This window comes from Rhinatrema bivittatum, chromosome 2, assembly GCF_901001135.1.
Source record: "Rhinatrema bivittatum chromosome 2, aRhiBiv1.1, whole genome shotgun sequence".
In the NCBI taxonomy this organism is placed as follows: Eukaryota; Metazoa; Chordata; class Amphibia; order Gymnophiona; family Rhinatrematidae; genus Rhinatrema; species Rhinatrema bivittatum.
In genome coordinates this window covers 75,001,926-75,019,329 of record NC_042616.1, presented here as the reverse complement: position 1 = coordinate 75,019,329, position 17,404 = coordinate 75,001,926, and the positions used below count along the sequence as shown (strand labels likewise).

The window sequence follows — 17,404 nt, the reverse complement described above, 5'->3', positions numbered from 1 at the left end:
GAAAATTAAAATACTGTAATTCCAACTCCCTTAGTATCCTAAACTTAACTAGGAAGTCAACAAAATTAAGATGAAGGCAGCAGTCCAGCAGCAAGAGGGGGGCTTTCCAGTGTTTTGCATTGAGTGTCACATGTATTATTTTTTACCCACTGGTGAGAGACTGTATGTATGCACTCAGTGCAAAGAGCTCCTAGCTCTCAGGGAGCGAGTCTGATCTCTGGAAGACAGTTTATTCACTTATGCCAGGAGTGACAAGCAGCTACCCTGGAACCTAAAATTGAGGACACTTAGACAGAGAGAGAGACAGATGCCAATGTAAAGCCAGCTGTATATTTTGCATTAGGGATGTGAATCGTGTGCCCGATCGTCTTAACGATCGGGTTCGGCTAGAGGGAGAAAAAAATCTGATCGGTGGAGATGTGAATCGGAATTGGTTCCGATTCACATCGTAATTTTTTTTTTTAGTGAGGCCCAACCCTTTAAAATTGACCCCTTAGCTTCCCCAACCCTCCTGAACCCCCCCAAAACTTTTTATGAGTACCTGGTGGTCCAGTGGGGGCGTGGTGGCCATCTTTACGATGGTGGTGGCCATCTTTAAAGATGGCGCTGGCCAGCCAGTGATCCTACCATGTGACAGGGGCCGGCCAATGGCACGGATACTCTGTCACATGGTAAGGGCAAAGGGCCATCGGTGCCATCTTTATGAGTGGTAGCTGACAGCCCGAGAACGGGAGATCGCTCCCGGGACCACCACTGGACCACCAGGTAATTTTAAAATGTTTTGGGGGGATCAGGAGGGTGGGGGAAGCTAAGGGGTCATTTTTAAAGGGTCGGGTGGTGTTTTTTGTTTTATCGGGCCATCGGCGCCATTTTTGAGTGGCAGCCAAAATGGCGCCGATTGCCTGAGAGTGGGAGATTGGCCCCCGCGCCCCCACTGGACCACCAGGTTCTCGTAAAAAGTTTTGGGGGGGTTCGGGAGGGTGGGGGAAGGTAAGGGATTAGTTTTATAGGGTCGGGGTGGGTTTAGGGGTTGTTTTGGTGTGCCGGTTTTCCCGCCCTCCCCCCAAATAACTCCCGTTAGTGGACACTAACGGGACTAATGATTTTTCACGATAAATCAGGAAAATTTATATTGTATCGCGCACTCTAACGATTTTTGACGATTTAAAAAATATCGGTCGATTTTTTTATGTGAAACAATTTTTATTAAGAAAATGTGGTACATAACACACGGTATTAGCGACATATGGTTTCTTCTATATCCCCAATATCATTAGAAACATATTTTAACAACTGCAACACATCTGAGGTACCTCCCCCTTCCCCCCCCCCCCCAGACCAGACCCCAGCTAATCATCAAAAAACGATTCACATCCCTATTTTGCATAGTTATCTACTCACTGGACATTTATTTTAACTCTGAAGAACCACAGTAAATTTATTTTGAACACCCACAATGTGTGTCCTGCCTGGTCCCTGCAGCGAAGCATCATCTAAGGAAGTTAGTGTCATACAAGGGAAAGGGATTTCATTACACTGTCTGGGTCTTGAAAGTCATCCTCCACCCCACCCACCTCCCACATAGAAAAGGTCCTACTTCTTGGAGAAGTGGCAAAAGAAGTAGTCCACTGAATAAATTCTTTTATGGACCCTTGGATATAGCACCCCCACTAAAAAAGGGTTACATTAGGTTGGTTTTAATTGTTTCTTACAGCTACAACAAAGAATGCGGTTGTAGATTATGCCTACTCTCCTGCTAGCTCCATGGTGTGTGGGGTTTTCTAAGGATCTATCCTTTCTCCTTTTTTTTGTTTTTAACATTTTTCTTGCACCCTTGGGGGAAGATCCTTCAAACGTGTGGCTTTTTAAAATCAGATTTAGGCTGATGATATCCAGCTGGCCTGTTCATTTAACTCAAGCAAACCAGATCAGGATCTTCCTGGTATCAGCTGGATGAAAATGAATCAGCTCAAACTTATAAAGAAAACCAAGGTTTTTTGAACTGGAAAAAAAAAAACCCACCACCCAGATCTACTTTTCTTTCTGTGCTTAGAGGAAGAAACTGTCTGTTAATAATACACAGGTTGACAGATTGGGCATCATAATCGACTCCTCACTGTCAATGAAAGCCCACATTGCTTCCATGTATAAAGTGTCTACTTACATCTATAGAAAATACCTCAGTTATTTTAGATAGCTTAATGCTAACAGCCATTATTCCTGCTCTGGTCACCTCCCATCTGGACTTTTACAACTCACTTTTGAGTAAATTTTCAAAGTGGTTATGTATAGAAAATGAGCAAATACATGCTTATGTAGCCTGTATTTGTGTACATGCTATTTTATAAGCATCAGAATTATATGCATATTTTTAGTTTCATACACACATTTACTGATGCAAAAAAGAGGCGGTCTAGGGGCATTCTGGGTCAGGATCAAGAGGCATGCATAGGATGTTTCTATTTGATAAGAGATTTATGCAAATACATTAGCCAACATTTGCATACTTTTCTACCTGCTAATTAACTAATGCAAGTAACATGGCATTTACACATACATGTTACATTATTTTGCATATAAAATATGCACACATATGTTTTAAAATTGGTAGAGAAAATGCACATTTTCAATGCATTGCAAATATTTGTACATACTGAATCATATGTGTGCACTTTCAAAGCAGAACTATGCAGTATTTTATAAAATTGTGCAGCTCCCACTATACATTTTATAAAACACCTGAGTAAATTTCAACATGTCCACATACTCACATAAATGCTCAACTACAAACAGGTTTGAAAGTTATACTCCCTCTGTAGGTCTACCAAAGAAGAACCTGTATAAGATGCAATTGGTGCAGAGTGCAGCAGTAAGTCTTCTGTCTGGTACTATATTTTCAGACCATATGACATCAGTCTTAAAGAATCTTCATTGGCTTCCTTTTATCTGCTAATGCATTTTCAAGGATCTGAGCCTGATTTTCAAATTCTTGAAGGGCAACAGTCATCCTTAACTAAAGAATAAGCTGTTTTACTATGTCCCATCACAAGCTATACGACAGTGGCGTAGCCAGAATTGATTTTTTGGGTGGGCACAAGGTTAACATGGGTGGGCTGTAGGCATGCAGGTCTACTAGTTGTTTTTTTACTGATAAATAATGCCAAATTATGCAGCATAGCATTCACATCTACGCCTAAGTATGAGGTTTACTTAATGATACAAACATAATTCACGGTGATTTGTGGTACTTTAGCCTTCTTATTATTACGATTTTATACACGGCTCCTACCTGTCCATAAATTTTGAGAGAGCGGTTGTGTTGCTTATATTTAAATTGCTAACATCTCAAAATATAGATATATATTTTTACCTTTGTTGTCTGATCTTTGTATTTTTCTAATCAGTTGGTCCTGGTCTCTTTTTCCCATTTTTTCCCTTATAGCTCATTTCCTAATTCCTTTTCAGTGTCTTTCTTCTATTACTGTCTTCTTCCCTTCCACACACACACACACACACACACACACACACACACACACATACACGCTTTCTCTCACAGACTCCCTCTCACACACTCAAGCTCTCACTCTCATATGCTCTCCCCCCCCCCCCCCAAGCTCACATTCAAGTTCTCACTTTCTCACCCCTCCCCAGGCTTATATTCTTATGCACACACAGATGCACATCCAGGCACCCATTCTCACCCACACACATAAACCCAGACTCCCATTCTCACCCACAAACCCATGCTCCCAGTCTCACCCACACATATTCAAGCTCCCATTCTCATCCATACATATACACATTTAAGGTACTATTCTCACCCACACATACACACATTCAAGCACCCATTCTTATCCACATATTCAAACTTCCATTCTCACCCACCCACACAAACCCAGGCTCTCATTCTCACCCATATATACACACATTCAAGCTCCCATTCTCACCCACCCACAAACCCAGGCTCCCATTCTCAACCACACATACACACATTCGAGCTCCCATTCACCCACATATTCAAGCTTCCATTCTCACCCACATACACACCCAGGCTCCAGTTTTCATCCACACACACTCCCATTCTCATCCACACATACACATTCAAGCACGTGCACAGCTTCCGCTTTCTCCCCCAGAGCAGGAAGATCAGCTGCCTCTCCTGCTGCCACCGGCCTCCTGCTATCTTCGGGCGTCCGAACTTCCTGTCGGGGAGGGGGGGGGAGCGGAAGCGCAGCACACAACGTCCGCTTCCTCCCTCCCCCCAAGCAGGAAGATCGGCGGACCATACGGCCCGACGCCCGAAGAAGATAGCAGGAGGCCGGTGGCAGCAGGAGAGGCAGCTGATCTTCCTGCTTTGGGGGAGAAAGCGGAAGCTGTGCGCGGCGCTTCCGCTCCCCCAAACAGGAAGTTCGGCAGGCCGTTTGGTCCGAAGATAGCAGAACGGGTGGCAGCAGGAGGCAGCTGATCTTCCTGCATTGGGGGAGGAAGCGGAAGCTGCCCGCGGCGCTTCCGCTCCCCACCCCCAAACAGGAAGTTCTGCGGCCCGAAGATAGCAGGAGAACGGGTGGCAGCAGGAGAGGCAGCTGATCTTCCTGCTTTGGGGGGAGGAAGCGGAAGCTGCCCGCGGCGCTTCCGCTCCCCCCCCTCAACAGGAAGACCGGTTGGCCATACGGCCGCAGCAGCGCTTCCCCATGTGTGCCGTGATGGCGCGCGAGGCGTGGGTTCTCTTGTTCGCTGTCGCGGGGATGGGATCCCGCGACAGCCTTGCAGTTCCGGTGCCAGTTGGGTGGGCCTGTGTCTAAGTTGGGTGGGCACCTGCCCACCCAGGCCCACCCGTGGCTACGCCACTGCTATACGATCAGCCAAGGAGGCTGTATTAGTCATTCTTCCATTATCTGTGATTATGTTGTCAAAAACCAGGGATAGGGAGGTCAATATTCAAAACCGGCATATAGAGAGACATATCCAGCTAAATTCTAACTGGATAAATAGGAGGGGTAGAGCTAACCACATATGTTAAGTGGCTAACTCTGATATTTGGAGTTAGCCAGTTAACTTATGTGGCTAACTCTGGTCGTGCCTCTGATCTGCCCTAATGTTAGCCGGATAAACGTATCTGGCTATCTTAAAAATATCTGAGTATATTCAGGGGTGCGACTGCTCCGCTGAATATACCCTGCTAGTTGGCCAGATATGTTTATCCGACTAACTGAGTCACTCAGAGGCTGAATAATGCCCCCAAGATGTTTTCCTGCTTTGTTCCAAAATATTGGAACAAAGCAGGAATATTGGAACAAGGTACTACTTGAGGCATGGGTTTCTGGAAAGTGCCTCCTATTTCATCAGACTATCAAGATTTAACTTTTCAAGCAGACTTTTTAAATTGAAATCCTTTAGTGTCTAAGCTGTATTTGACCAATAATTGGAATTGGCTGTTTTTCAATGGTAGCCTAGGGTCGATTTTTTTTAGTTGTACTTTTTTGCTGTTAGTTTGTTTTGTACTGTATATATTATATATGTTTGCATTTATTCTCCCACTTCTATGATTTTTTATTTTTATTTGCTATATTTTTCATCTTGGACCTTAAGGAAAGATGAATTCTATATATGTTTCTATTGCAAAATAAAATGTGTAAATGTTGCCTGAGGAAGTTGGTGAACTGCATGATGCTGGGATGTGGCTTGGTGTTGCCAGGGCAAAAGGGCTGAGATGGCTTAACTTCTATAGCAGCATGTTGGGAGGGTTCACCCAGGTGAAAGCTTTTTCACTTTGAGATGGGTATGACACGGGAATCCAAAGGATATGCCAAATACAAGGACTTTTAGGGTTACATTCTCTTTAAGGTAGCCCTTTCAGTGTGCACAAATTCTAATTTGGATATCATTATTTTGGTATATCAGGTTTTAAAACTGAATGTACCATATGTAGGAAAAAGGTGTGCCAATTTTAGTATGCTTTTTAGTATATAGATCCTTAAGCTACTTTTAAGTATCAAGGGAGAGTCTAGTATCCTGACTTCCCAAAATGACTAACAGGAATAACTGGTCAACATATAGATTTTCTGTAATGCTTTATTAATACTCCAAAAATTGCCCCTTTTTTTTCATCTTCCCTATATGAACATGCTCCAGGTATCTTTATTTAGTCTGAATTAGAAAATAAAATTTAGAATATACTATGGATGGCATGATACAGCAACTCTGTAACATCTGACACTTGAATTAAAGTAGAAGTAGCACTGGTTGCAGCACTGTGGAGGGAAGAACATGCATTATTTGTTGTTCAGTGAATGAGGACACAGAGCCATCTGTTGATAAACTTGAGAATAGACATGGCTGTGCTTTCATTTTTATAGGACTGCTCACAGTTTTGCTCACATCTACCTAGGACTTTTCAGCAACCAGAACTATGACTCATTGCTCTCAGAACAGTCTTAAACTTCTTGCTTTTAATTCTTAGCAGACACTTTTTCATAATATATCCAGTGTCCTATTTTTATTTTGAACTGGACATGCAAAATGGTTTCCTAGCCAGAGGAAGGAATGCCTTTTGTAGTTCTAGTCATTATCTATTTATTTATTTAGTACATTTCCATCCTGCTGATCCACAAATATCAGGGGGTAATGGAAAATACACACATAAAATGCAGGATATCTTCTAGTTTGATATTTAGTAATTCTCAGCTATTGCTTGGATTCTTTATCTTTGTAATAAACGGGATTAATCATTAAGAGGTAAATGTTATGTCCCGTGCACAGGCCGGCTCATGCACATGGACGTGGCAATTTTAAAACATACATGCATATCTGCGCATATATGTGCACGTGTTTTAAAACCGGCCCTTCGTGCGTGCACATGTGTGCCCAAATGCCGCCTCACTCGTGTCAGAGGGGGGTTTATGCTAAACACACAAGCTGACGCCATTACCTCTTTTCCCAGTTTGTTCCCAGTTTGCCCCCAGTAAAGGAGAGGGCTTCCCAACCCCTGTAGCTAACTCGCCTCCCTTGTGCCCTGTTAGCCCCGACCCTTATAACTGCACTGAATCCCCTATTTATTTTTATTTCACGACTTACACACTGTCCATAGCAGAAGTAAAGTTACGTGGTAGGGGACCCCGGCACGAGCTTAGGTTCATAAAGTCATGCACAAAATTCATGGTACAGACTCAGCCCACCCATTTCCCGCCCATGCCCTGTTCAGACCACGCCCATGCCTCACCCTTTTTGTGAAAAGTATGTTGGTGCGCATACTGGGAGATATGTGTATACTTGCATGGTTTTTAAAATCTGCGCAGTGCATGCCAGGCCGAGTCATACACCTATGTCCTGGCTTGGCACCCATAGGGATTTTAAAATCAACCACTAAGAAAGAGAATATCAACTTTGCTGCTTTATTAGCAATATACAAATATATTTTATAGTAAAACAAAGTATTATTATGATGATGTTGATGATGATTAATGCTACTGTTTTTGCAACTATATAACTGCTTAATATTACCACTACTAATGGGAGTGATTGAAATTACCATACGTAAAAAATACCCCTTGGACTTTGAACCTGTTTTTGTGTGGTAAAGCTGCAAAGGAAAACAATGTGGGGTTGATTTTCAAAGGGTTATGCACATAGGTTATGCGCGTAACCCCCAAAAACCTACCCCAAACCCCCCTGCATGCGCCAAGCCTATTTAGCATGGGGGGGCATGCCGTGGGCATGTTGGGGGGGCGTGTCGCGACGGCGCGTCATCCGGGGCATTCCTGGGCGTGGCTGCGGGTGTGGTTCCAGCCCGGGGACGTTCCGGGGGTGTGGCCGCGGCCTCTGGACCAGCCCCAGACTGGAACCTGGCACGCCGGTAGCCGGCCCGCGCACATGAGTTACGCCTGCCTTGAGCAGGCGTAACTTTGGGAATAAAGGTAGGGGGGTGTAGATAGGGCTGGGGGGGTTGGGTTAGGTAGGGGAAGGGATTGGAAGGTGGGGGGAGGTGGAAGGAAAGTTCCCTCCGAGGCCACTCCGATTTCGAAGCAGCCTCGGAGGGAACGAACAACGTGTGCAGGGCTCAGCGCACGCAAGGTGCACAAATGTGCACCCCCTTGCGTGCGCCGACCCCGGATTTTTTAAGATACGCGTGGCTACGCACGTATCTTATAAAATTCGGCGTACTTTTGCTTGCGCTTGGTATGCGAACAAAAGTACGCCTCGTGCAGATTTTATTTTACTTTTTTAAACTGTTTATTCATAAGTTTTAACAATATAAAACATTCACAACTTTCCTTTTAGACTTACAATGAGAAATAATATACATTCAAGACAAAGGGATAAATATTAAATAAAGAAAAAAATGCAAACATTTTCCCCATTTCACCAACACACAAAATAATGAGGTATGTGCACAGATTTTATAAAACAATCTACAGACATTTTTTTCTGATCCTGCCCAAAATGCAGCCAAGGGAAATCCTTCTCTTAAATGCAGTTTAAAAGTAGGTGTATTGTTAAAGCAACAACAGGTGTAGCCACTTAAAAGATGGGCAATTTTCAGATGGTCGGTTTACCTTGGTAAATCACTATTGACCTGGATAAATGGTTTACATAATTATCCTTAGTATAGCCATAATAACAGTGCATATAATTTGCTGCTCAATATGTTGTCTCAGCATGGTTTATCATCAGATTGCCTTGAAATACAGTGAATCATTTTTTTTTAAGTTGAAATAATGGTTAAAGAACTATGACCTTGTCATTTCCATTTCCATAGGATTACTACTATCTATCAGTGAAAGCTTTGTACACAGTTGGATACAGCACTTCTCTTGTTGCACTTACAACAGCTATGGTTATCCTGTGTCGGTTTAGGTGAGTATCTGGATTGCATATCCACAGGCATCCTAGTATTTATCAAAAGATAAGTTTGATATTTACATACAAAATAACCATCCATGACCAATGGGACAGAGATAGTAAATAGTTTAGTTTTCCCTATTTTATGTCGATAGCAAAAATGCTTATTATTACATCAGACTACAAATCGATCATCTTGTCACAGAGCATACTAAATAGTTACTTTTGTTTGTTTGTTTCTCACTTTTCTTATATTCTTTCACCCCGGCATTGATGATAGTAATGAAAGGTGGCTTCTCTTTTTTTTTCTTAAAGTGTACATTTACCAGTATCTTGTGGAAACTGTATTTTCCTGACTGAGTTAAGGCTATGAATAAAAATTCAGCGATCACTTCCAAAGGGGCCGATGCAATAAATTAGCGTAGAAAGCGGGTGCTGAACAGTCAGTGCCCGCTTTCTTAACATGCCCCCCAAGGAGGGCGCGATGCAATATTAAAATTAGGGGGTCACATCCTTGCTAACGAGAACCCTATTGTTTTCATGACTCGGCTGTCTGCCGGCAAGGAAAACCCAAGCCGAGTTTATTGGTGTTGGTTTTCCTTACCAGTGGACGTTCGAGTCATGAAAACCCATGTCGATTTTATCGGTGTTGATTTTCTTGACTAGCGGCCAAACCGACAAACCCGGCATCTTTTTTCCTGACCGGCAGATGGCTGAGTCACGAAAACTGACCCCATAGACCCGGGTTTATCGGCGTCAGTTTTCGTGACTCGGCCGTCCGCTGGTAAGGAAAACCGACGCTGAGGGTTCAGGAAACAGACGCTTGTCGGTCGAGCGTCCATTTCCTGAATCCGACTGTCTTTTTTTTCTAACTTTTTGTTTCTTGAATTTTTCATCCTACTTAATATCACAATGATATTAGGTAGGAGGCAGTACAGAAAAGCAGTTTTTTCTGCTTTTCTGTACTGTTTTAGATGTGCTCAACTATTAACGCCTGCTCCAGGCAGGCATTAATAGATGACAGTTAAATGTGCATCTGAGACGCACATTTTATTTTTGCATCGGGAGTGAATGCTAATAGCCTCATTCACATGCATTTGCATGTGATGAGCGCTATTAGATTCATTCCACGTTGGACGCACATTGAATTTTCACTAATCCCCTTATTGCATTAGGGGATTGATTAGCACCTATTCAACCCGTGTCCGACTGTGGGTTATACAGTGTGTTTGGCTGAGCACACTGTATTGCATCGGCCCCAAAGTGTGTGCTGAAATTCCAGCTTCTACTCTTTTTGGGATGCCGTGGGCAAGCTGAAGAAATATGAACCCATTTTCCAGTCATGTGAATCCTAAGTAGAAGTGCAAACCCAAGACACACTTTCAAAGCAGACAAATGATTGCTTGTTTTGAATTTGGCCAAGTCAATATCAGTTTTGGATTTCTTTGTACTGTAGTTATCGTTATAGAAATTGAAAACTATGACATATTTAAACCTTGAGGATATTATACACCATTTTACCATTTATTATGTAAAGTGGATGTGGGATTTGGTACTTTGATGAAAAGGTGTGATTTGATGATTAGAAGTTAGAATTAGAAGTGAAAAACTCCTAAATTTAAACTCCAACTTCTGTACTGTTTTTCTATGTGTCTTGGGGTGTTTTACTATGTTTCTCCAGATTTTTGAACTGAGCAGATATCTCTTCCTCTTTTGGTTCCAGCTCAATCAGGATTTGCTTCCTTTGGGCTATGGCATCATGAAGCAAATATCTGTGTGTGTGTGGGTCCCCTATTTTATACTACCCTCCCAACTCACTTAGCCCAGCCATTGTAATGACAAACCTTAACCAAGGACCACCAGAACTCCCTCCAGGACCAGGAAACCATGGACCTTCTGTTTGGTTATTAAGTGTCACCATTGCGTGATGACTGGAATTCCCTTCAGCCAGCAGCTGTAAATGCTACCTCTAGACTAGGAAACAGAAGACCTAACTTGGGAATCAAACCCATTTCCTTTACATGATAGCATGTAGAACTGTCACAATTCTGGGGGCCTTTCTGCAGAAGAATATAGATAGAGTGGAGGCAGTCCAAAGAAGGACTACTAAAATGGTGCTTATGGTACTATCACCATATGCAATTATCAGAAGCTCTGTGATAGGAGATATTAGGGATGTGAATCGTTTTCCATATCGTCTTAACGATAGAAATCGTGTGGCAGGGCAAGAAAATCGTCTTAGGCACGATTTTTTAGTTGAAAAATCGTTAAAAATCGTTTTTTCCGATTAGTGCGCACTAACTCGAGTTAATACAATTTGACACTTTTCAGGTCAGTTAAGGTCAGTTTAGGAATGAATATGTATTCCTATTGGCTGCCCTCTTATTTATTCATGTTACCAAGTTTCCTACTGACAGTATATGGGGGATGGGAAATGGAAACAGTTGGTAGCTTGACAAAACAAGTAATGTGATCAGTCAATGTGACTAGAACTTGTGCCCTAACCCTGATACCAGGGGTATTGTGATCTTCCTGCACACAGTGCCCTATCCCTATTAATACCAGGAGTGTTGTGATCTTCCTGCACACAGTGCCCTATCCCTAATACCAGGGGTGTTGTGATCTTCCTGCACACAGTGCCCTATTCCTGATACTGGGGGTGTTGTGATCTTCCTGCACACAGTGCCCTATTCCTGATACCGGGGGTGTTGTGATCTTCTTGCACACATCCCGGTATCAGGGATAGGGCACTGCATGCAGGAAGATCACAACACTCCTGGTATTAATAGGGATAGGGCACTGCATGCAGGAAGATCACAACACTCCTGGTATTAATAGGGATAGGGCACTGCATGCAGGAAGATCACAACACCCCTGGTATCAGGGATAGGGCACTGTGTGCAGGAAGATCACAATACCCCGGAGGAGTGAGGGTCAGGCAGCTCCCCCCTGTCTGTGAAGCCAGCCTCTCACTAGTAATGCAGGGAGGGAGCTGTCTCAGACTTCACCATCCTCCCCCCCCCCCCCCTCACCCACACACCATTCACTAGCTGGGACATGGGGGAAGTCAGGAGTGAGGGTCAGGCAGCTCCCCCCTGTCTGTGAAGCCAGCCTCTCACTAGTAATGCAGGGAGGGAGCTGTCTCAGACTTCACCATCCACCCCCCCCCCCCTCACCCACACACCATTCACTAGCTGGGACATGGGGGAAGTCAGGAGTGAGGGTCAGGCAGCTCCCCCCTGTCTGTGAAGCCAGCCTCTCACTAGTAATGCAGGGAGGGAGCTGTCTCAGACTTCACCATCCTCCCCCCCCCCCCCTCACCCACACACCATTCACTAGCTGGGACATGGGGGAATTCAGGAGTGAGGGTCAGGCAGCTCCCCCCTGTCTGTGAAGCCAGCCTCTCACTAGTAATGCAGGGAGGGAGCTGTCTCAGACTTCACCATCCTCCCCCCCCCCCCCTCACCCACACACCATTCACTAGCTGGGACATGGGGGAAGTCAGGAGTGAGGGTCAGGCAGCTCCCCCCTGTCTGTGAAGCCAGCCTCTCACTAGTAATGCAGGGAGGGAGCGGTCTCAGACTTCACCATCCTCCCCCCCCCCCCTCACCCACACACCATTCACTAGCTGGGACATTGGGGAAGTCAGGAGTGAGGGTCAGGCAGCTCCCCCCTGTCTGTGAAGCCAGCCTCTCACTAGTAATGCAGGGAGGGAGCTGTCTCAGACTTCACCATCCACCCCCCCCCCTCACCCACACACCATTCACTAGCTGGGACATGGGGGAAGTCAGGAGTGAGGGTCAGGCAGGTCCCCCCTGTCTGTGAAGCCAGCCTCTCACTAGTAATGCAGGGAGGGAGCTGTCTCAGACTTCACCATCCTCCCCCCCCCTCACCCACACACCATTCACTAGCTGGGACATGGGGGAAGTCAGGAGTGAGGGTCAGGCAGCTCCCCCCTGTCTGTGAAGCCAGCCTCTCACTAGTAATGCAAGGAGGGAGCTGTCTCAGACTTCACCATCCTCCCCCCCCCCCTCACCCACACACCATTCACTAGCTGGGACATGGGGGAAGTCAGGAGTGAGGGTCAGGCAGCCCCCCCCCTGTCTGTGAAGCCAGCCTCTCACTAGTAATGCAGGGAGGGAGCTGTCTCAGACTTCACCATCCTCCCCCCCCCCCCTCACCCACACACCATTCACTAGCTGGGACATGGGGGAAGTCAGGAGTGAGGGTCAGGCAGCTCCCCCCTGTCTGTGAAGCCAGCCTCTCACTAGTAATGCAGGGAGGGAGCTGTCTCAGACTGGTATCAGGGTTAGGGCACTGTGTGCAGGAAGATCACAACACTCCTGGTATTAATAGGGATAGGGCACTGTAAGAGATGACTGTAGTAGATTGAATAAAGATCTGATGTTTCTGCTCTCCTCACACCAAACAAAAACAACACACAAGCAGAGAAGCCCTTCTTACAAAGCTGAGCTAGTGAGTTAAGTAGGAGGAAAAGTAAACATACTGGTGCCAGTGTGGCTACTTAAAAAATACACTTACCAACAATCAATTACATATATTTGAACTGTGTACAGTTCCAGCCAGGACCACCTTTCTAAAATGCACAGCGATTGGCAAATTCAACATGCACTAGCATTTCAGGTGCCTGCTAACAAAAATAATAAACAAACAAGTTCTAGTCAGGTGAGTGCTGATCATTACATTACTTTTTTTGTCAAGCTTCCAACTGTTTCCATTTCACATCCCCCCAACCATATTGGTAACATCAATAGATAAGAGCACAGCCAGCCAATAGGAATACATACATACATATTCATTCCTAAGTGACCTTTACTGACCTGGGAAGTGTGAACACTTTGTTTCATTTTCTGTTGGTGTTCGTTAGTTTCCAGTTCCATTTCCCATCCCCCCAACCATCACCTCAGTGGTAACCTTGGTAACATCAATAGATAAGAGGGCAGCCAGCCAATAGGAACACATATTCATTCCTAACTGACCTTCAGTGACCTGGAAAGTGTTTATTTGTATCATTTTCAGTTAGTGCGCACTAAATCGAGTTAGTGCGCACTAACGGGGAGTTAGTGCGCACTAACTCGAGTTAGTGCGCACTAACACGATTTAACGATTTTTAACGATAAATCGTTAGAATTTCTATTGTATCGTGTTCTATAACGATTTAAGACGATATAAACATTATCGGACGATAATTTTAATCGTTGAAAAACGATTCCCATCCCTAGGAGATATAGATATCTTAGCATATTTGAACTAAAGAAGAAGTGAGACAGGGGAGCAATGATAAAGACATTCAATTCTGCTAAAGATATTAATAATGCACAAGAATCAAACTTGTTTCAAGATTTAAGAAGTTGTAGAACAAGGAGAGATAATATGAGAATTCTGGCATGAAAGGCTGAGGTGCAAAATCAGGAAATATTTTTTTCACAGAAAAGGTATAAGATGCTGGCAATGCCCTCCTGGGGTGTATGGTGGAGACTACAACAGAAAAAGAGTGAGTAGACCAATCCTCATTCATAGATCAGTACTGAAATGGGATTTGTTTCTTCACTGGCAGAGAAAGGATGAACTCACTGACAGGGAAGGAGACAATCTACTCAGTGGCGTAGCTAGACAATTTGGCGCCCGGGGCAAGAGACTTCTTTGGCGCCCCCTCCCTCCATCAATGCGCGCGTGCAAATAAGATAATTTCAAAACAGCTGATGAATAAAGATTAATGCAAATTTTGAAAGCTTTACCAAACACCAATAAAATATTTCAAACAGCAGACACATCACATACTACCCAATAATTAAAATGGTAGTCAATCAAGAAAAATGAACTTAAAAAGCCACCTTTACTTACCCTCTCCAGCAGTTCTCCTCTTAAAATTTAGTAATTTCATCTTTCATCCAACTTTTCAACAAAATCAGCACAAAAGTTGAGGTATATGTATTATCACACTTCATTTTTTTAAACTGGCAGATTCCTTTCTCACATACACTCACACACAGAAAGAAGATCGGCACAGCCGGTCTAGCTGATCATGTGGCCGAAGAAAGGAAGATCGGTGCAGCCGGAGAAATGGGGGGTGGGGACAGGGTTGGGCATGGCTCAGTGCACTATATTTTTCAAATATCTTGGGGAGTGAGAGGGGAGGCCTCTCAGCTGCCATTTTTATTTTTTTACATCTTGAAGGGGGGGAGGGAGGGAGGGAGGATCTGGGTGCTGCTTGTCAGATACTTTTAAAATGTTCACATATTCAAAATCCAAATGAGCAGAAAAGTTACCAAAATATCTTTATCTTGAACCAAGCATATTCAGTGGAAAACATATCCAGACAAGTTCCACCGAATATTCAACTAAAGAAATTCAAGTAACTTTATGAAGAAAATTTCTCAACTCATCAGCTTTCTGAATATTGTCCTCTTTATTTTAATTTCTTTTAATTTGATGTTTACATTGTCCATGAATAAGCAGGACGTAGCTCAGCCTCACAAGAGTGTATGATGTCATACGATGTCTCTGAGATGGAAAAACTAAGAGCAAGAAGATTTTTCTGAGCACTGCCAAGCAAGCCTACTCAGTCAAAATTTTTCCATCAGTTTGAAAGGACAGCACTTGAGTCTGTCTTCTATAGCTATTCATCAAGTTATTTTTCTTTTTCAATTCTTAATTATATTTGTTCATAAGTCTCCTTAAAAAAAGAAGAAATATTGAGTTTGATTTAGAGGTAGTCCTCTTCAGCAAGGCAGACAACAAAACTGGTTTCAAGAGATGTCCCCACTGCTTCTTCAAAATGGTTCTCTCATCATAACTGATGCCTGCTCATCCTGGGGCCTTCCCATGATCTGCCAAAGTGTGTAGCCTGAGCTCAGATGTTCCCAAGGGCCATAAAAAAACAGGAGTTATGAAATAATGGGTTTCCTGGAGTCTCCATAGTCATCCACTTTGGAAACAAAGAGGAAATATCCTCTAGCACACAGACCTATGCCTAAACCCAGCAAGGTGCACTTATCTCATAGTTGGCACCATAATTAAAATGAATCTCATCATAAACACTATTCATCCTGGAAGGATCCCAGAAAAAAATTGGAGCCTCATCACTAAAGCAGGTGTACTACATGCAAACTCCATCAGCAGAGAGACCATCCTTTTTGATGGAATCCCTCCTTGATGCCAAACATTTCTTAGAGCCATTCACCAGCAACGACATGGCATCATTCTTGGTGGAAACCTCTTCTCAGTGCCAAGACTTTTTCTTCAATGCAGAATCACCATTTTTCACCAACCTTACCAGTTTTGGAAACTAATAGTTCATCTGCTTTATTCCCAGTTCTGAATGATGAAGAAGATGTGGAAGGATTTTGCAAAGAATTATTTTATTTAAATGTGCTAGAAATGTACATTTGTTTGAAATAAATTATATCTATTTATTTATTTAGTTATTTATTTATTTAACGCTTTTTATATATCGACATTCATTAATAACATCACATTGGTTTCCATAAAACAGAAATGCAGCATATAGGCTTTACAATCGAACTGATTTTGAACAGTGGAGGAGAGATACTAAATAATAGGAGCTATAGTGATTGAAGTGACAGTACTGGCTGCATGGGAATGCCCACACATGCTCAGAAAGACCATTTTCTGACCTGAGAGAGCTTTTCTGTGTCTATACTGTCAGAGGGTGCCATTTACACTTGTGTGGCTAATTTGTCCTGCTGTCTGAAAAGAACACCTATAACAAGTGAGCAGCTTTACTTTATTTGAAAATTAAATGAGACCCTACCCAAAAGAGCTTACAATTTAATTGGGAGCCCAAAGTAATTGGAGACAAAATGACATGTCCCAGATCACAAGGAATATCATTGTGAGAGGCAGGAGCTAAAGCCACAAATCAAAACAGCATTGAACAGCAAGCGTAGAGATAGGTTTGCAGTGGAAGAGGTCTTGAGGAAAGAAGTCAAACTTGTTAGGTTCTTTCATATTCCTATGTAAAAGCTGCCTTTGTGAATTGGGTTGTTATCCTATTATCATGAAAACCGAAATGCTGTAGTTGAAAATTCATCAAATCATAGATATTGTTTATCTTTCTTTTTCAGAAAACTTCACTGCACAAGAAATTTTATTCACATGAATCTCTTTGTTTCATTCATTCTCCGGGCAATATCAGTCTTTATCAAGGATGAAGTCTTATATGCCGAACAGGACAGCAACCATTGTTTTGTTTCTACTGTAAGTAAATAGACAAACTTGAAACACAGCAGTTAGTTGGCTTCAGAAGTCACATTATGATTTAATTTCCATGAACTCAAGTTTCCATGATAAGTTTGTCATCAACAAACTTATCATGGCACTATACCAGGGATGGCACACTCTAGTCCTAAAGAGCCACAAACTGTCCAGTTTCCCAGAATATACACAGTGAATATGCATGAGATAGATTTGCATATTATGGAGGCAGTGCATGCAAGTCTATCTCATGCATATTCATTGTGGACATACTGAAAACCAGACCTGTTTGTGGCTCTCGAAGACTGGAGTTGGCCACCCCTGCACT

The 17,404-nt window shown here is 43.3% G+C and overlaps 1 protein-coding gene and 1 long non-coding RNA gene across 2 annotated transcripts in view; one reads left to right on the top strand and one right to left on the bottom strand.

The window, feature by feature from the left end:
- The window catches only part of ADCYAP1R1 (ADCYAP receptor type I), a 596,453-nt gene that overhangs the window by 335,469 nt on the left and 243,580 nt on the right, over positions 1-17,404 (top strand). The window contains exons 8-9 of the mRNA XM_029588349.1: positions 8,756-8,853; positions 16,947-17,079. Coding sequence (XP_029444209.1) covers positions 8,756-8,853; positions 16,947-17,079 — 231 coding nt within the window. The remainder of the gene's footprint in view (positions 1-8,755; positions 8,854-16,946; positions 17,080-17,404) is intronic.
- Positions 1-17,404, bottom strand: part of LOC115084052 — a 64,401-nt gene that overhangs the window by 41,512 nt on the left and 5,485 nt on the right. The window lies entirely within an intron of this gene.